Genomic DNA, 15682 nt, shown 5'->3' with positions numbered 1-15682 from the left:
ATTTTACGTTATCGAGCAAATGATCAAAACTTTTTGTCGGTGCATTCTGAACTTCTTTCTAAGCCACTAACAGCTTTAACAATGGGTAATAAAGATCATCTTTCTCTATAGTGTTGTAGGTATGTACATCATTGTTCTTTTCAACCTGTGATGGATTATTTATGATAAAGTTCATTGGCGAATACATGTATTGTGATGGTGCAGTTATTTATGTACATGATGTCCATGAGGGAACAGCACATATTTTCTTACTGCTTGCTTTTGTGCAATCAATACTTTCTTTCTAAGTGATGAGTTACCCCAGAAAATTATTCTGTATGGCATTACTGATTGGAAATACAAAAAATATGTCAGGACGCTAATACATTTGTTTCCAAAGCTACCAATTGTATGAAGAGCACACATAGCTGAACTTCAGTGTTTGAGAAGCTCAGTAATAGACTTTTCCAGTTCAAGTTTTCATCAATATGCACACCAAAAAATTTGGAACATTCTGCCCTATTTACTGACTACTGTTCTTGGGCTACATCAGTTGTTGCTATGTCTCTGTTTGTTGTACAAAACTGAATCAAGTGCATTTTTCCAAAATTTAGAGGGAGTCCATTTTCATAGAACCACTTAATAAGTCTTTGGAAAATATCATTTACCAACTCTTCAGTTGCTTTGCCTCTAATGAGATTTATTATAGCACTAGTATCATCTGAAAAAGTACCAATATTACTTGTTGACTGTTAAGTGAAATGTCATTCACATGTATAAGGGAACACGAGTGGACACCCTTCACGACTTTTTGTGTTGCCCATTCACTTAAGTCTTTTATCTTTTCAACATTGTCTGAATTATTAAGCATTTTTCCATCCATTTGTTAAACACTATTCAAACCAGTTATGTGTAAAGCTGTCAATTCCATAAAACTTAATTTTTTCTAGGAGAGTATTAAGATCTACACAATCAAATGACTTGGAAAGATCACAAACAATACCAACTGGTGATACACTATTATTTAAGGTTTGTATTATTTGATGAATGAATGAACCAATAGCCTTCTCAGTGAAGCAAACTTTAGGGAATTCAAACTGTGATATGCTAAGGAAAATGTTTCTGCTTATGTGTGTGTGACTACTTTTCCGAATATTTTGGAAAAAGATATCAGCAAATAAATTTTATGATACTTGTTTAAGTCTGTGTTGTTATCTTTCTTATGAAGTGGTTTAATAATTTCATACTGTATTTTAACCTGCCTGGAATAATTCCCTGTGCCAGTGATGCATTACATACATCACTAGTAAAATTACTTATTAAGTTGGAGAAACTTTTCAGAGTTCTGTTTGAAATTCCATCGCCCCACATAGGCTTTTGCTTTTTTGGAATTTTCATAATTGTATTAATTTCAGTGAAGGACATTGGTGCTACTTCTAGTTGCTTAAAGTTTTGTGGAATGTCATTTTTAATACGAGGGTGGTTTGAAAAGTTCTCGGAATCACCACGAGAGGACAGCACTAGCACAATGAGTTGTTCACCTGATATTCATTGGATTGTTGACTGTAAACACATGCCACGTCAGTGCTCTTGGAAGAGAGCTGTGGCGGTGGCATTGCTCTGTTGTTGTTCCCACGTAGTGATTTGCGAAGATGGAAAAAAATGAAGATTTGAGCAGAGATTAGGTGTGAAAGCAAAGGGTATTCTTACTGATTTACAGAATACACTGGGGGACTCTGCACTGTTGCAAGTGGGCAAATGAATTTAAATTTGGTCGAGAGAGCTTAGATGATGACTTGCACAGTGGTCAGCCAAGATGTCTCACTGATTCCACAAATCATTGCAAAAGTGCACAAAATGGTCATGGAGGATCGCCGATTGAAAGTGTGTGAAATTGATCATGTTTGCCAGATGTCATCTAAAAGGGTATATCACATTTTAACTGAAGAATTAGAAATAAAAAAAAAAATTATCAGCAAGATGGGTGCCATTACTCTTGACACTGGATCAAAAACACATGAGAATGGGCATATCGGAACAATGTTTGGGCCATTTTAGGAGAAACAAACAAGATTGTTTGCACTGGTTTGTGACCTCAGATGAAGCTTGGGTGCACTACCATACCCCAGAGACAAAACAACAGCCAAAGTAGTAGAAAGTTGCTGATTCTCCATCACTAAAGAAAGCAAAGACAATTCCTTTGGCGGGAAAGGTCATGGCATCAGTGTTCTGGGATGTGAAGGGGATTCTGTTTGTAGATTATCTCCCCACTGGGCAAACAATTACTGGAGAATACTATGTTAACCTCCTGGACAAATTGCAACAAAAGATACATGAAAAAAAGCCAGGTTTAGCAAGGAAGAAAGTCATCTTCCATCAAGACAATGCACACGTGCCGTCGCTATGGCAAAATTACATGAACTAAGTTATGAATTATTGCCACACCTACCTTATTCTCTGTCAGACTTCCATCTCTTCCCAAAACTGAAAATTTTTCTTGGTGGATAAAGATTCACTTCAAATGAAGAATTAATGGCCAGAGTTGACAACTATTTTGTAGGCCTGGAGGAAACTCATTTTCAAGATGGGATTAAGGCACTGGAACATTGTTGGACCAAGCGCATTAATCTACAAGGATGCTACATTGAAAAATAAAAAAAAGTTTCAGTGATGTAAGTACTTTTTTTCTATTCCATTCCAAGAACTTTTCCAACCACCCTCATATATTCCTTTGCTTCTGCAACTGTAGCATTTAATCCTATATTTGCTGCTACATTTAGAAAGTGACTGTTAAAAGTACTTTCAACTTGTGAATTATCAGTCACAACATTGTCATTTAGTTTAAATGTTATGGAATCTTGTACACTGACTGGCTGTCCTGCCTCCTGTTTCACAATGTCTTATACAGTTTTAATCTTGTTATTGGCGTTATTTATTTCTGCCAGGACAGACATATTTATGGGCCTTTCATTGACTTTTCTAAAATACTATAATATTTTCTGTAGTACACAAGTAATGTCCGCTCTTGATTTATTCTGGCTTTTACATAAACTTGCCTCTCCTCTTATATATGGTTTAAATTGCCTTAGTTATTCCTTGGCTTACTTGTCTTATTATTATTATTATAAAGCTTCTGGATAATTTATCAGGAAAACAACTTTCAAATATTCCCACAAATTTACTGTGCTAAGCGCAAAGTTGCCAAGTCAGAGGCTGTGCTTGTGTGTGTGTGTGTGTGTGGGGGGGGGGGGGGGGGGGGGGGGGGGGGGGAGGAGCAGGAAAGGGAGAGGGGAGAAGCATTGAATGGAGAAATAATAAAGGTGCATTGCTGTGCGTAAGGCTGTTGTGAGCAAGGAAGGAGATAGGTATGTGGGGAACAGGGACTAGCTAAGGTTGAGGCCGTGGGGGTTTCAGGAACAAACTATATGTTGTAGGGATGGTTTCCACCTGTGCAATTAAGAAAATCTGGTGTTGATGGGAAGAATCCAGATGGCGCAGCCTTTGAAGGAAATCATTCAAGACTAGCAGCTTCCCCATTACTTTTTCTTGTGTAAATTAATGACCTCTTTTCTGTTACATTGCCAGATGCTAAGTTTGTTTTGTTTGTTTCCTCCCATTCCCTGCCCCTACCAACCACCCTAGCCTGCTTGGAGTGGGAGCAGAGAAAAGGGAATAAGTAGGTGGGGAATGGGGAGTAGTGAAGGTTGTGGGGATGAAGGATAACTTGTAGGCACAGTTACCAACCGTGCAGCTGGTTTGTAGGAAGGACCACACACTTGCTGAACATGCTGTCCAACTTGATGTGCTTCACTTCAATGACTGCTTCACATCTGCGTCATCTGGATCCTTCCTATATGTAGTTCCTTCCTGCTGTATCAACTTCTCTGCTGATCCCCTTCAGGGTTTCTCTCCTGCACCATTTTCATCTTTTTTCTTTTTACTCTACCTTGATTAATTTGATGTTTCAGTCTTCCTTTATTCTGGCTCGGATTTACTACTAGTATTAATATGAAAGGGATGAAAGTACAGTGGCTACAATGTCTTGGCCAATGGCACAATGTAGCTCTGTGTGTGTGTGTGTGTGTGTGTGTGTGTGTGTGTGTGTGTGTGCGCGCGCGCGCGTGTGCACGCACACGCACGCGCTTGCACGTGAGCACCAAATTAGTTATCTTATTGGCACAACTTCAATGCCCTATCACATCAATGGAGTTGACCCCAGAAAAGATCTTCATCTATTAAGTTTTATAAAAGAAGATTGCCTACACTAAAGCTATAAGAATTCATAATCAAAATTAAGATTAGTTTCAAATCTAAATAATATTTTAGTTATATATCTAAAAACAAAGATGATGTGAGTTACCAAACGAAAGCGCTGGCATGTTGATAGACACACAAACAAACACAAACAAACACAAACATACACATAAAATTCAAGCTTTCACAACCGACGGTTGCTTCATCAGGAAAGAGGGAAGGAGAGGGAAAGACAAAAGGATGTGGGTTTTAAGGGAGAGGGTAAGGAGTCATTCCAATCCCGGGAGCGGAAAGACTTACCTTAGGGGGAAAAAAGGACAGGTATACACTCGCACACACACAAACATATCCATCCGCACATACACAGACACAAGCAGACATTTGTAAAGGCAAAGCTTGAATTTTATGTGTATGTTTGTGTTTGTTTGTGTGCCTATCAACATGCCAGCGCTTTCGTTTGGTAAGTCACATCATCTTTGTTTTTAGATATATTTTTCCCATGTGGAATGTTTTCCTCTATTATATTCATATCATTAATATTTTAGTTAAATATTTTTAAAGTATGTGTATATATAATCTACATGTAATGCTTACTTTTGGCAGACTGAAGTCTGATGGCACTTTATGTAGGCATGTCATCTGTGGACTGTCAGGGAATTTTTCAAATATCCTTAAGCGGAAAGGTAATGTTTCCTTTATTTCAGCACTCTGTTCACGAAACTTTAATTGCTTCAGTTTCTTTATGTCCTCATCAAGTTCTAAATTATCTAGTATAACAGCAACAAACAAACTCAACACAATCTGAAAGGAAATAGAAGATTTTTATTTGGCATATTAGACAATATTGAAGGAATGATCAGGCCTATAAAAAACAACAACTTAATTATCAGAAAAAAATCTGTAAGTAATGGGTGAAAATTACTGCTACGAGCTACAGTGCATGCGGTGTGGTGTAGTGATTAGACTCACTGGCTGGTGAGATGTGGGTTGCCAGTTCAAACTTGACCACCAGCAATTATTTGATATTTAGTATTTATCATTTCTGGAAGGTACTTGAAATACCTTTAGTTTATATATGCTAGAATATTTTACATTTGTTTAAATAACAGCATTCAGGAATATTTTCTGTCTGTATAAATACCTGCACTCTCCATCCAGATCAGTTCTGTCCTGGCTTGGAAGCACACTACCACACCAGTGTATTCAAACCAAAGTTAGATTTTGATCTAGACTTTGGCTGTGGTTCTCCAAGTAACTGCATTTTGATGGGGTGTCTTCAAAATGTAAAAACGCAAGATTCATTACACCAATGATTTGGAGAATGAAGGTGCGCGTGGTTGTATTCACTGGAATAGCAGCTATCATCATAGTGGAAAGCAATTGAAGATCCCTAAGGAACCAATTATTGTGAAAACCAAGCTTTTGTCTAGTCTTCAAGCCTTTCAATATCCCAAGAAGCACTTGGATTCTGACTTTGTTGTCTTTTTTGATTCCAGATCAGTACTGGAACTATTAAGACATCTGTACAATGTAAGAACCAACCATCCAATAGCGCCATTAATCAGGTGTTACAGATGACAAATAGGGATCAGAAAGTTACCATGTGATGGGTAAAAGAATACCTGGCAATGAAACAGTTGACAAGCTAGCCAAAGCAGCCATTTATGATGAAACAGTGGTACACTTGGAATTACATTATCAAATCAACAATCAGAAAGAAGTGGAACACAAATTGGCAAGAGACTTCCACATACGACACAGATTATGTTAAAGTGAATCCAGTGCTGATTCCTAACTTCTGCAACGAGAAAAATCAATGTTCTAGAAGACTCACAAATACTAAAAGGCATCTCACATTGAACTATGGCTGAAACTGAGAGCATCTACTTCGTATTAGTCTGGTCGCATCCTCATTGTATGACTGTGGTGAAGAAGAGGATATCAGGCACATCTTTTCTACATTTACATCTACATCTACATCCATACTCCGCAAGCCACCCGACGGTGTGTGGCGGAGTGTACCCTGAGTACCTCTATCGGTTCTCCCTTCTATTCCAGTCTCATATTGTTCGTGGAAAGAAGGATTGTCGGTATGCTTCTGTGTGGGCTCTAATCTCTCTGATTTTATCCTCATGGTCTCTTCGCGAGATATACGTAGGAGGGAGCAATATAGTGCTTGCGTCTTTGGTGAAGGTATGTTCTCGAAACTTTAACAAAAGCCCATACCGAGCTACTGAGCATCTCTCCTGCAGAGTCTTCCACTGGAGTTTATCTATCATCTCCGTAATGCTTTCGCGATTATTAAATGATCCTGTAACAAAGCGCACTGCTCTCCGTTGGATCTTCTCTATCTCTTCTATCAACCCTGTCTGGTACGGATCCCACACTGCTGAGCAGTATTCAAGCAGTGGGCGAACAAGCGTACTGTAACCTACTTCCTTTGTTTTCGGATCCCTTTTTTGGCTGCATGAACAGATACAATGCTCCATGCCACCTCCTGCAGTGTCTGGTCACCAACGATTGGTGTTTGTTGAAATGTGTCACCATCCTGCTCTGTAAGTTTATGTTTATGATGATGTACAATGTATGAAATCCAATGTGTATGTTGCTCTTCAAGGTGTTAAACCTTAGATGTATTATCATGGCTGTATGTGTCCCACTAATATGCCAAAATAAGATAGTAAACAAAACATGCTTTCCATGCTAAGTGTTGTATTTCATTGATGACGACATGACATGGCACAACATGACATGGCATGGCACAGTATGGCATAACTATAACAATAACAACAGTGTTTATTTGCTATCAACTACCAGATGATTCCAATCCGTCACGAACTCGGCTTCACAGGAAAAGCATAATGATGTTAATTGGTATAATTCAGGGAAGTGTTTGCAAATGCTGAACTGGACTATGAACTCAACCTCCCACAATTAAGGGGCAGGACTTTATCATAATGCTGTCAAGTCCATGAAGAGGAAGCAGCACCAAACGTACTTGTAGAGATACTACATTCTTAAATTTTGTGAACAATTTTACTCAGCCTTCCTGTCCCTCTGTAATTTTAAGAATTTACATCTGCATGTCATACAGTGCCACAATGTGTGGAGTTATTGTTTGTACTTTTCTTACTCAGTTTATCTGTCATTACTCCGACATTTATCTTTTGTATATTCCCACATCTATTTCCCCTGGGATCCTCTAGGTTTCATTAATCAACAATGAAGGATTAAACAGAGAATGATGACTCTGGACACAGCACTGTGAATTTCTAGTGGACAATGGCAAAAAAAAGTTTTGGTTACAAGCAGACTGTGTTGAAATGCTCTAAGTTGAGGCGTACATGAGGTATCTACTGTTCACCAAGCAATAATATGAATAAACAAACTTATTTAGGATGCAAGAAACAAAGCACATATCTGCAGAAAGAGAAAAAAAATATTTGACTGCGATTATATGACTACTGTATTTTCCAAATGACATTAAATGTTCTTAACTTAAAAACACACAAATATTACAGTATTACTGAGTAAAACGTGGAGCTTATTGAAAACAATAATGCATGTGTTTCACTTGCCAGAGTGACGAATAAATGGTACAAGATAAAGTATACTGCAACAAGTGGTGCCAGAGTTTCTCTGGTTCGTAGCATCGTTTCATCCATGACCTCCACCCAAGCTTCTTGCGTCAAGATTTGAAACATTGACATGAAAGCCTAAAATACAAAGAAAGAGATAATATTACACCATACAAGACTTTAAACATCAATAAAGAAATACCGTAAGTCAGAAAACATGTATGTATCAATCTACAGTTATTAATCATGGTCTCATTTTAAATTATACAAACTGGAAGTGCAATTCCATAAAAGTTTCCACTGAAAATTGTATTATTTTAATTATCTAAGTTTAACATCTCTCATATACCAGTAGAGAGGTTAGTAATTTATATTACAGCATTACTGAATTAAAGATTTTCTTACCTCTGGGAAACTTTCAAATTTTGTAAAATCGCACAAAAAGCAAAATAGTTGCATTGAAATGCTGGATGAAATAATCAGGAGACACATGGTGAAAATGATGAGGCTGCCTAGCTTCTTTCCTGGTCCAAATATTTTATATACAAAATCTTCCAGCATTGGTGATGCCTTAATTAACCTGACGACACGAAGAACCTGCAGTTAAAAAATATAACTAAATTAAAAGTGCTCCCCCCCCCAAAACTCTTCCACAGGGTGTCTCACCTAAGAGTTGTTAGGTGCATTTTCACTGATGTTTCAGCAGACAGTTGCAGTTTTGTTTTTGCAAAGTGTAGCTGAAGTTAGCCCAGATATTGCTTGTCATGTCTTTCAAATGATGCCTAAAGTTGGAGGAAAGCATCAGTTTGTTTCCAATTACAAATAAATGATTTTTAAATCAAAATGTTAGCCAAATGAACAGAGCGGTCCCAAATTAGTCCTACCATGATATTTGTCTTACTGACATGTATTAACAGTAACAGTGAAACATGAAGAATAACCAGTACCCCAGCAACAACAGCACTGCTCAGGCCTGTGCTGATTGTTATCGACATGTAGCAGGACTGCCCTGTTGCTGCTGAAGTTCTTGGTTTTTCTCCATGTTTTACTGTAACTGTTAATAAATAACAATAAAATGAATATTACACTAGACTAACCTGGGACAGCTCTGTCAAAAGGGCACATAAAATTCTGATTTAAGCTAATTTTATTTTTAATGGGAAACAAACTGATGCTTTCCATTGAAACTGGGTACGAAATGAGAGACTTAACGAGCAGAAACACCATAAAAATTACACCTGACAACTTGTATGAGAGACACCTGAAATAAATATGGAATCATTACAGTACAGCAAAAGAGAACAAGTTTATTGAGAATATATCCAGGATGAAGAAAACAAGAACAAGTTTATTTAAGATAAATCCAGAATGAAGAAAAAGGAGATGATAATAAGATCAGATTACATAGAGGGATCTGAATCAAGAAAAAAATACCAAATAACTGAAGGTCATTAATGATCACCTTTGGAGCTATGGCCATAAAATTGCTAGCCAATCAATGGTAAGTGTGCAGGGGTTTGTCCACTAATTGCACGGGCTTGGGTGTGTTGAGAAGTATGGTTCTGTATGATGAAGCTGCTGATGTGTTACACTGTGGTTGTTGTGGTGCTGCACTACACTTTTTGTGTGTTTTATTAGCTGATAGTCACCATGAAAAGTAACACTAACAATTGGTTAGCCAACTCCCACATTGATTCTGAAGCAGTGGGTTGCAGAGCTGTAGATGCAAATTTCCCAGTCATAAGGGTACCAGTATCAACACTTTTAGGGCTAAGGGCCACTGCATGAGAGAAACGAGCATTTTTATCTCCAAAATGACAATTCAAGACATCAAAGCACAGTAATGACTTAAGAATCTAATGGAGACATACTGTAGTGTTTCACATTAACATCCACAACCCTCTAATATGTCTTCTTTATGGCAAGTAGCAATGTATCTTTTCATACATTGCTGACTTTCAAAATATGAGATTGTTCGAGGTAAGTAAATTTTTGCATCCAGACTTCAAGATACTGCTGATGTTCCAACACTGTGAAGTCTCCCTGCTTTATTCTGTTCATATATAATGCTATTTTCACTGGGGGAAGGAGTATTTATTGAGCAAACCCATCATCAGTGAGTACATGAAAATCCACATTATATTCAAGAGCAGCGTCACCAAGAAAGATTTGTGGTTCATCTGAGGAGTAATTGGTGGTGCCAACTTGATTTGTTCCACTACCATACTAATTGGGCAGAATTATACAGGGTGTCCCACTCGAACCTCCCTGATTTCAAAGACCCAGGAATGAAAAATCACAACATTGTAGAACACCTCAAAGAATTTATTTACTTATTATCAATACACCTTACATGTGAACCATTTGTAGCACGAAGAATATCAAGTCTATATTCAATTTCTTGTAACATTTCTCTGTTATTGTTGCAATCGCATTAGGGATACGATGTTAAAACGTAGGAATATTGTCCACTTTGGTCGCACACATGCGGTCCTTTATGAATCCCCACATGAAGAAATCAAGCGGCAGAATGTCGCATGAACGTGGTGGCCAGGCAATGGGTCCTCTGCATCCAATCCAACGATTGGGAAATTTCTTATCCAGGAACTTGCGAACAGCCATTGACCAATGCGGCAGAGCTCAATCTTGTTGAAAAATGATGTTGGGTTGCAAGTCTTGTATCTGAGGGTACACAAACTGCTCCAACATGTCCAGCTACACTGACCCATTCAATGTTTGTTCCGCAAAGAAGAACAGTCCAACAATCATGTCGTGCATCAGCTGCATCAGACGTTTAGTTTGGGACTGTCACGAACGTGTTCAATGACAACGTGTGGATTTTGCAAACCCCAAATCAGAACATTATGCCTATTAACCCTTCCTGATAGATGAAAGGTTGCCCCATCTGTGAATAAACATATTTCCAGGAAGCTGGCATCCATATCAATACGCTGCAGAATATCTGCAGCAAACTGTTGTAGGCGCGGTTTGACGTTTGACATGATATGTTGCAGAATTTGCATTTTTTAAGCACACATATGAAGACGCTGGTGAACTACATGATGCAATGTTGATTGAGGTACATCAAGTTGCCTAGATGCTTGACAAATTGACTTACATGGGCTTCTAAGAAATGTTTGTCTGATGTCCTCCACTGTCTCTTCTGAAACTCCGTAACGTGCACCGCCAGAATGTTTCAGAAAACTTCCTGTTGCCAGAAACTTCCTATACCATTCCTTAACTGTTTTCACATCAGGTGGATCAAATTCATACCCACGATGATAATTTCTTTGCACAGTAACTGGCGATTTTGTTTCTGCAAACCACACAACTGCTTGCATGTGCTGCTGTGGAATCGCCATTTTCACTTCATGCGACCACGCTGCACTCTGGCAATGATACTTGGCACTTCTGATGTGGGAATATAAATTATTTGAGATGCTCTAATTGTGGTACATTTTTCATTGTTGTATCTACTGTGGTTTTTCCCTCCTGGGTCCTAGAAATCAGGGAGGTTTGAGTGGGATACCCTGTATATTATTTTTAGAAATGAAACTGCCAAACTGCTAGAAGACATTCCTCTACAAGTATGGCAAGAGATACTGTGCCAACAACATGGTGCCCCTTAGTAGTTAGACACAGGTGGTTTGAGCAATGGTCCCCATAAATGGTTTAATAGTTTGTACAATTTAACAACACTAAACTTTTAAGGATGGAGTTTTATGAGAGACTACATTAACAGACACCATTCAACCCTTGTGAAGAGGCAGTAACACGAATTCTGAGGCTGTAACAATTATTCACAATAAATCAGGAATTTCTGAAAAGTTAGACCAATTATTCTTAATGTCTACTTTTGAGACAGACAAATTGAGCATTAAAAATTTAATTTACTGTTACAGATCTACTTATAAGGACAAATGGTCATTCAATCTCTCTATAAATCAGTAAAAAAGTAAAATACATGGCCTCTATATTTCACTATCAAAACAATTAAAGTACCGCATGTCAATACCTCAAAACAGTGCCATTTGTGCAGTGCAACTGATTATTTCAACAAATTACTGCCATTATGGCACTTCATGTAGTTGATTTAAAAGTCAAGTGTTATCTAGAAAACATCAGAGATAATTGTGCTTAATGAAAGTACCTGTGAACAGGAGTTTAAAGCTTCCCAACTTTTAACAACTTAAACAGTACTCTTGGGCTAATTTACCCTTTAACTGGACACTTGAAGATAACAGTTGTTAGCTGGGGCAAGTCAGATCACACTCACTGCTGATTGTGGCCATAGTTCCACAACATTTCATCTTCTGACCTATGGTTGATTGCGAAATTTTGCTTTTGGTTTATCTTTCCACTTTTCATTTCCTATTTAATCTTTATATCTCCCTCAACTCCTTCTATCATCTCTGAACTTGAACTGCCACAGGACCAAAGTACTATATTTGACCCCCTCCCCTCCCCCCCACCCACTTTCTGAAACTAATTTTCTTTCACCTTTATCTTTGATCCTTCTCATAACAGGTGGGTTTATCTTAAACTAGGGTCTGGTTTATGTGATCCTCTGCAGGCTTTCCAAACTCCCCTACTGAATCCCACTTCACTTCCTGCTTCAAGCTAGGAGTGTTTTTTTTTCTTTAACAGTTTAGAACCCAAGAGCACTATTGATGCTGACCTGCCTCAGACAGCTATACAGCTGGGGATGGTTTCTCACTAAGGGAGACCATGGCACCACACAAGAACAAACTGATGCCATCAAAAGCCATAATCTGTCACATGGGCATGGTCAGCTGTTGTCTGCCTGTGATTAAAGGCCAAAGGGAGGGGAGAAAGAGTGGGACCATGGTAGGATCAGTTCTCTCTTGGTAATCTGCCTATTCTGTTTATCATCGCTATCTGCTGGATGGACACAACAACAATGAAAACTGGTGCATTACTTGGTATCTCTCACAGACTTTGCTTGGTTTACTGGTGCTTGTACTGTCAACTTCTCTTGGCTATGAACTGGTTTCTAAGCGTGTAGAATAGCATTACACTGTTGAGTGAACTCAGTGTCCCATACTGTGATTTATTTTATCTTGTATTCCTGTAGTAAAATGTGGTTGCAAGCTGAAACAAAACTGGTGATGGGGTATTTCGAACATTGTGTGTGGACAAACGAACAAACAATAAAATGGATATAGAGTTTCTGCAAATGTAGCAATGAGTGAGAAAAACTGTCTTGGAAGTACAACAAATGGAATGACAGCAATGGTCTGGAGAAAAGTTAGAGGCACAATCTCAAAAGCGGCAATTTGAGCAACAGCACCAGCAGGAAGAAAAGCTGGAAATGCTGCAGAAAAAGCCGTGGAAGTTTGTTGTGCAACAGAAAGAACCCCTGACTATTAATTGGCCAAAGTGCAAATAGAGCAGCTGCCGAAATAGTGAGAGTATGAAGATCAAGAATATTGTTTTTGGATAGTTTCTAATGCTAACATCGGATAAAAACAGAGACGATAGTGGGCTGATAGTGGGCACAGACTAAGCACCCTTTACGACCCGGTGTAAAATAGTGGAATCAGTCAACAAAAGGCAAACTCCAAAATAATCAAGCACTTCCTTCTTGCAGTCAGCATTTAGTGTTGCATGAGCAATGAACTGCCATTCGGCAATGAAGACTGTCAGTGCTATGTCAAAGAAGGGCATTTAGAAATTGTGAGCAGTAACAATTAACTGCAGGAGTTCCAGGAGATTAAGCTAATAAAATGGACATTAACACACTAGGAGCTAAATATTATACAGCTTCAAATCAATACCATTAAACATCTGTGAACCTAACTCTCAATCAATATGTCCAGTGTCTTTCCTATCGACACCAGTGCCACAGTGACTGTAATCAACTTTGGAACTTATCAATGAACGGGCTCTCCACTATTATCCAGAGTTAATCATCATTTGGTGTCATACAACCAACAAAAGATTCCAATTACGGGTATTCTCACAAGTGAAATGAAATACAAGCAACTGACTAATGAAATTCCTCATCTGGTAGCGGCTCAAGATTTTTGTAATCAATACATTCACGGCTTTTACATTTATTATACAGGACATAGTAAGTTTAACTGAGTTGGAATTCTGTTCAGTCCCTTAGAAAACTTAAGCAAGGAATTTGAGTCATTATTAGCATGTGGTCTGTGGTACACCAGCATTTTCACAGTGCATTTTACTTTAAAGCCTGTGGTATCATCCAAATTCTCTAGAGGGCATCTAGTGCCAATAGCAGTAAGACAATCAATTAAAGTAGAACTTGAGTGTCTAAAAAGTTCATTAGTCATTTAATCTGTGAAGTCAAGTAATAGGATTACACCAATAGTAGTACAGAAAAATAAAGTTGATCACTAACATTGTGTGGAGATTTCAACTCAATAATTACTGGCCAATCATAGATTAATATTCAATCCCCAGATCAAAAGAAATGCTGACAAAATTAGCTAGAGGTAAGAATTTATTGAAAACAAATTTAGAAGGAGCCTATATATAACTGCCATTAGATGAGGAATTGAAAAAAATAATGAAATCAAAATGCCTGATAGCTTGTAAAAATATCTATGCCTACCATACCCTGTTGCAATTGCACCAGCAATTTTTCAGCACTACATTAAGGAACTTACAGCATCAATCCCATATTGTGCAAATTACCTTAACAATATCATGGTGACAGATCACAGCAAAGCCAAAGATCTGAAAAATGCGCATGCAGCATTTTCTTGCCTATGAGAAATAGGTGTAAAGTATAACCTTGATGAACACGTTTTTCAAAAAGAAAGTAGGGTACGTCAATCATATGCTAGTGTAAAAGGCTTCACACCCACAGATCAACACTTAGCCATCATTGACACACTACTGTGCCCCAAGAATATAGCATAACTACAAGGTTTCTTAATGGAAGTCAACTTGGACATAAAATTTATCACCTAGCCAGTTGATCTTATGCATCCATTCTACAAACTACACTGCAAAAGTCTCACATTTGCTTGGCCAAATGAATGTGATTGTTGTTGTTGTTGTGGTCTTCAGTCCTGAGACTGGTTTGATGCAGCTCTCCATGCTACTCTATCCTGTGCAAGCTTCTTCATCTCCCAGTACCTACTGCAACCTACATCCTTCTGAATCTGCTTAGTGTATTGATCTCCTGGTCTCCCTCTACGATTTTTACCCTCCACGCTGCCCTCCAATGCTAAATTTGTGATCCCTTGATGCCTCAAAACATGTCCTACCAACTGATCCCTTCTTCTAGTCAAGTTGTGCCACAAACTTCTCTTCTCCCCAATCCTATTCAATACCTCCTCATTAGTTATGTGATCTACCCACCTTATCTTCAGCATTCTTCTGTAGCACCACATTTCGAAAGCTTCTATTCTCTTCTTGTCCAAACTAGTTATCGTCCATGTTTCACTTCCATACATCGCTACACTCCATACAAATATTTTCAGAAACGACTACCTGACATTTAAATCTATACTCTATGTTAACAAATTTCTCTTCTTCAGAAACGATTTCCTTGCCATTGCCAGTCTATATTTTATATCCTCTCTACTTCGACCATCATCAGTTATTTTACTCCCTAAGTAGCAAAATTCCTTTACTACTTTAAGTGTCTCATTTCCTAATCTAATTCCCTCAGCATCACCCGATTTAATTTGACTACAATCCATTATCCTTGTTTTGCTTTTGTTGATGTTCATCTTATATCCTCCTTTCAAGACACTGTCCATTCCGTTCAACTGCTCTTCCAAGTCCTTTGCTGTCTCTGACAGAATTACAATGTCATCGGCGAACCTCAAAGTTTTTACTTCTTCTCCATGAATTTTAATACCTACTCCGAATTT

General features: G+C 38.2%; 1 protein-coding gene across 1 annotated transcript in view; it reads right to left on the bottom strand.

Moving 5' to 3' along the window:
• The window catches only part of LOC124548715 (sodium leak channel non-selective protein), a 436855-nt gene that overhangs the window by 190670 nt on the left and 230503 nt on the right, over positions 1–15682 (bottom strand). Inside the window, exons 11-13 of the mRNA XM_047125188.1 lie at positions 8217–8408; positions 7812–7949; positions 4828–5034 (exon numbers count right to left, since the gene is read on the bottom strand). Of these exons, the coding sequence (XP_046981144.1) occupies positions 4828–5034; positions 7812–7949; positions 8217–8408 (537 nt within the window). The remainder of the gene's footprint in view (positions 1–4827; positions 5035–7811; positions 7950–8216; positions 8409–15682) is intronic.

The sequence above is a fragment of the Schistocerca americana genome, chromosome 1 (genome assembly GCF_021461395.2).
Source record: "Schistocerca americana isolate TAMUIC-IGC-003095 chromosome 1, iqSchAmer2.1, whole genome shotgun sequence".
Taxonomy (NCBI): Eukaryota; Metazoa; Arthropoda; class Insecta; order Orthoptera; family Acrididae; genus Schistocerca; species Schistocerca americana.
Note: the sequence above shows the minus strand (reverse complement) of the source record. Positions and strands in the feature narration are given on the sequence as shown.